The following is a 636-nucleotide window of genomic DNA, read 5'->3' as shown; positions in this document are numbered from 1 at the left end:
ATGGCGAATAAATTTGGATTAGGTTCTTTACCTTTAGATACTAAAAAACCTAACACAACAGCATGGATAAATAAAGCAAAACCTTATTTTGTGGATCAAATTGGAGACAAACTTCAAGGTGATTTAGATATGAATAATTTTACCATAACTAATTCAAGGTTACCAAAAAATGATTATGATGCTGTTCACAAGAAATATTTAATGGATCAAATAAATTTAATTGAAGTAAATAAAGAACATTTAAAAGAAAGAAAAGGCGATGTGAAAAGAAACTTCAAACGACAAATAGATGATAAAGATTTTATTGATGATACTAAGTTACAACAAGAAGTAACAAGTTTGAAAAGTTTTATTGAAGAACAATTACTTAATGTAGTAGATAAAACTCAATTACAACCTTTAAGTTCATCAATATCTAATTTAGATGATAAGATTACAAAGCAAAAAATAGATCTTAAACAACTAATAGCCAATATTAATCCAGATACTAACTTGAAAATTCAAGATACTAACTTGAAAATTCAAGATACTAACTTGAAAATTCAAGATACTAACTTGAAAATTCAACATTCTAACTTGAAAATTCAACATACTAACTTGAAAATTCAACTTAATAAATTCAACATACTAGCTTGA

The 636-nt window shown here is 25.3% G+C and overlaps 1 protein-coding gene across 1 annotated transcript; it reads left to right on the top strand.

The window, feature by feature from the left end:
• LOTGIDRAFT_170823 (hypothetical protein) lies at positions 1-636 on the top strand (the record flags this gene model as incomplete). Its single annotated transcript, XM_009046668.1, has 1 exon — positions 1-636. One exon carries the CDS (start codon positions 1-3, stop codon positions 634-636), a length of 636 nt encoding a protein of 211 aa, XP_009044916.1.

Source organism: Lottia gigantea (assembly GCF_000327385.1).
Source record: "Lottia gigantea unplaced genomic scaffold LOTGIsca_104, whole genome shotgun sequence".
NCBI classification, from domain to species: Eukaryota; Metazoa; Mollusca; class Gastropoda; family Lottiidae; genus Lottia; species Lottia gigantea.
The sequence above is the reverse complement of the archived record's forward strand: the minus strand, read 5'-3'. Positions and strand labels throughout refer to the sequence as shown.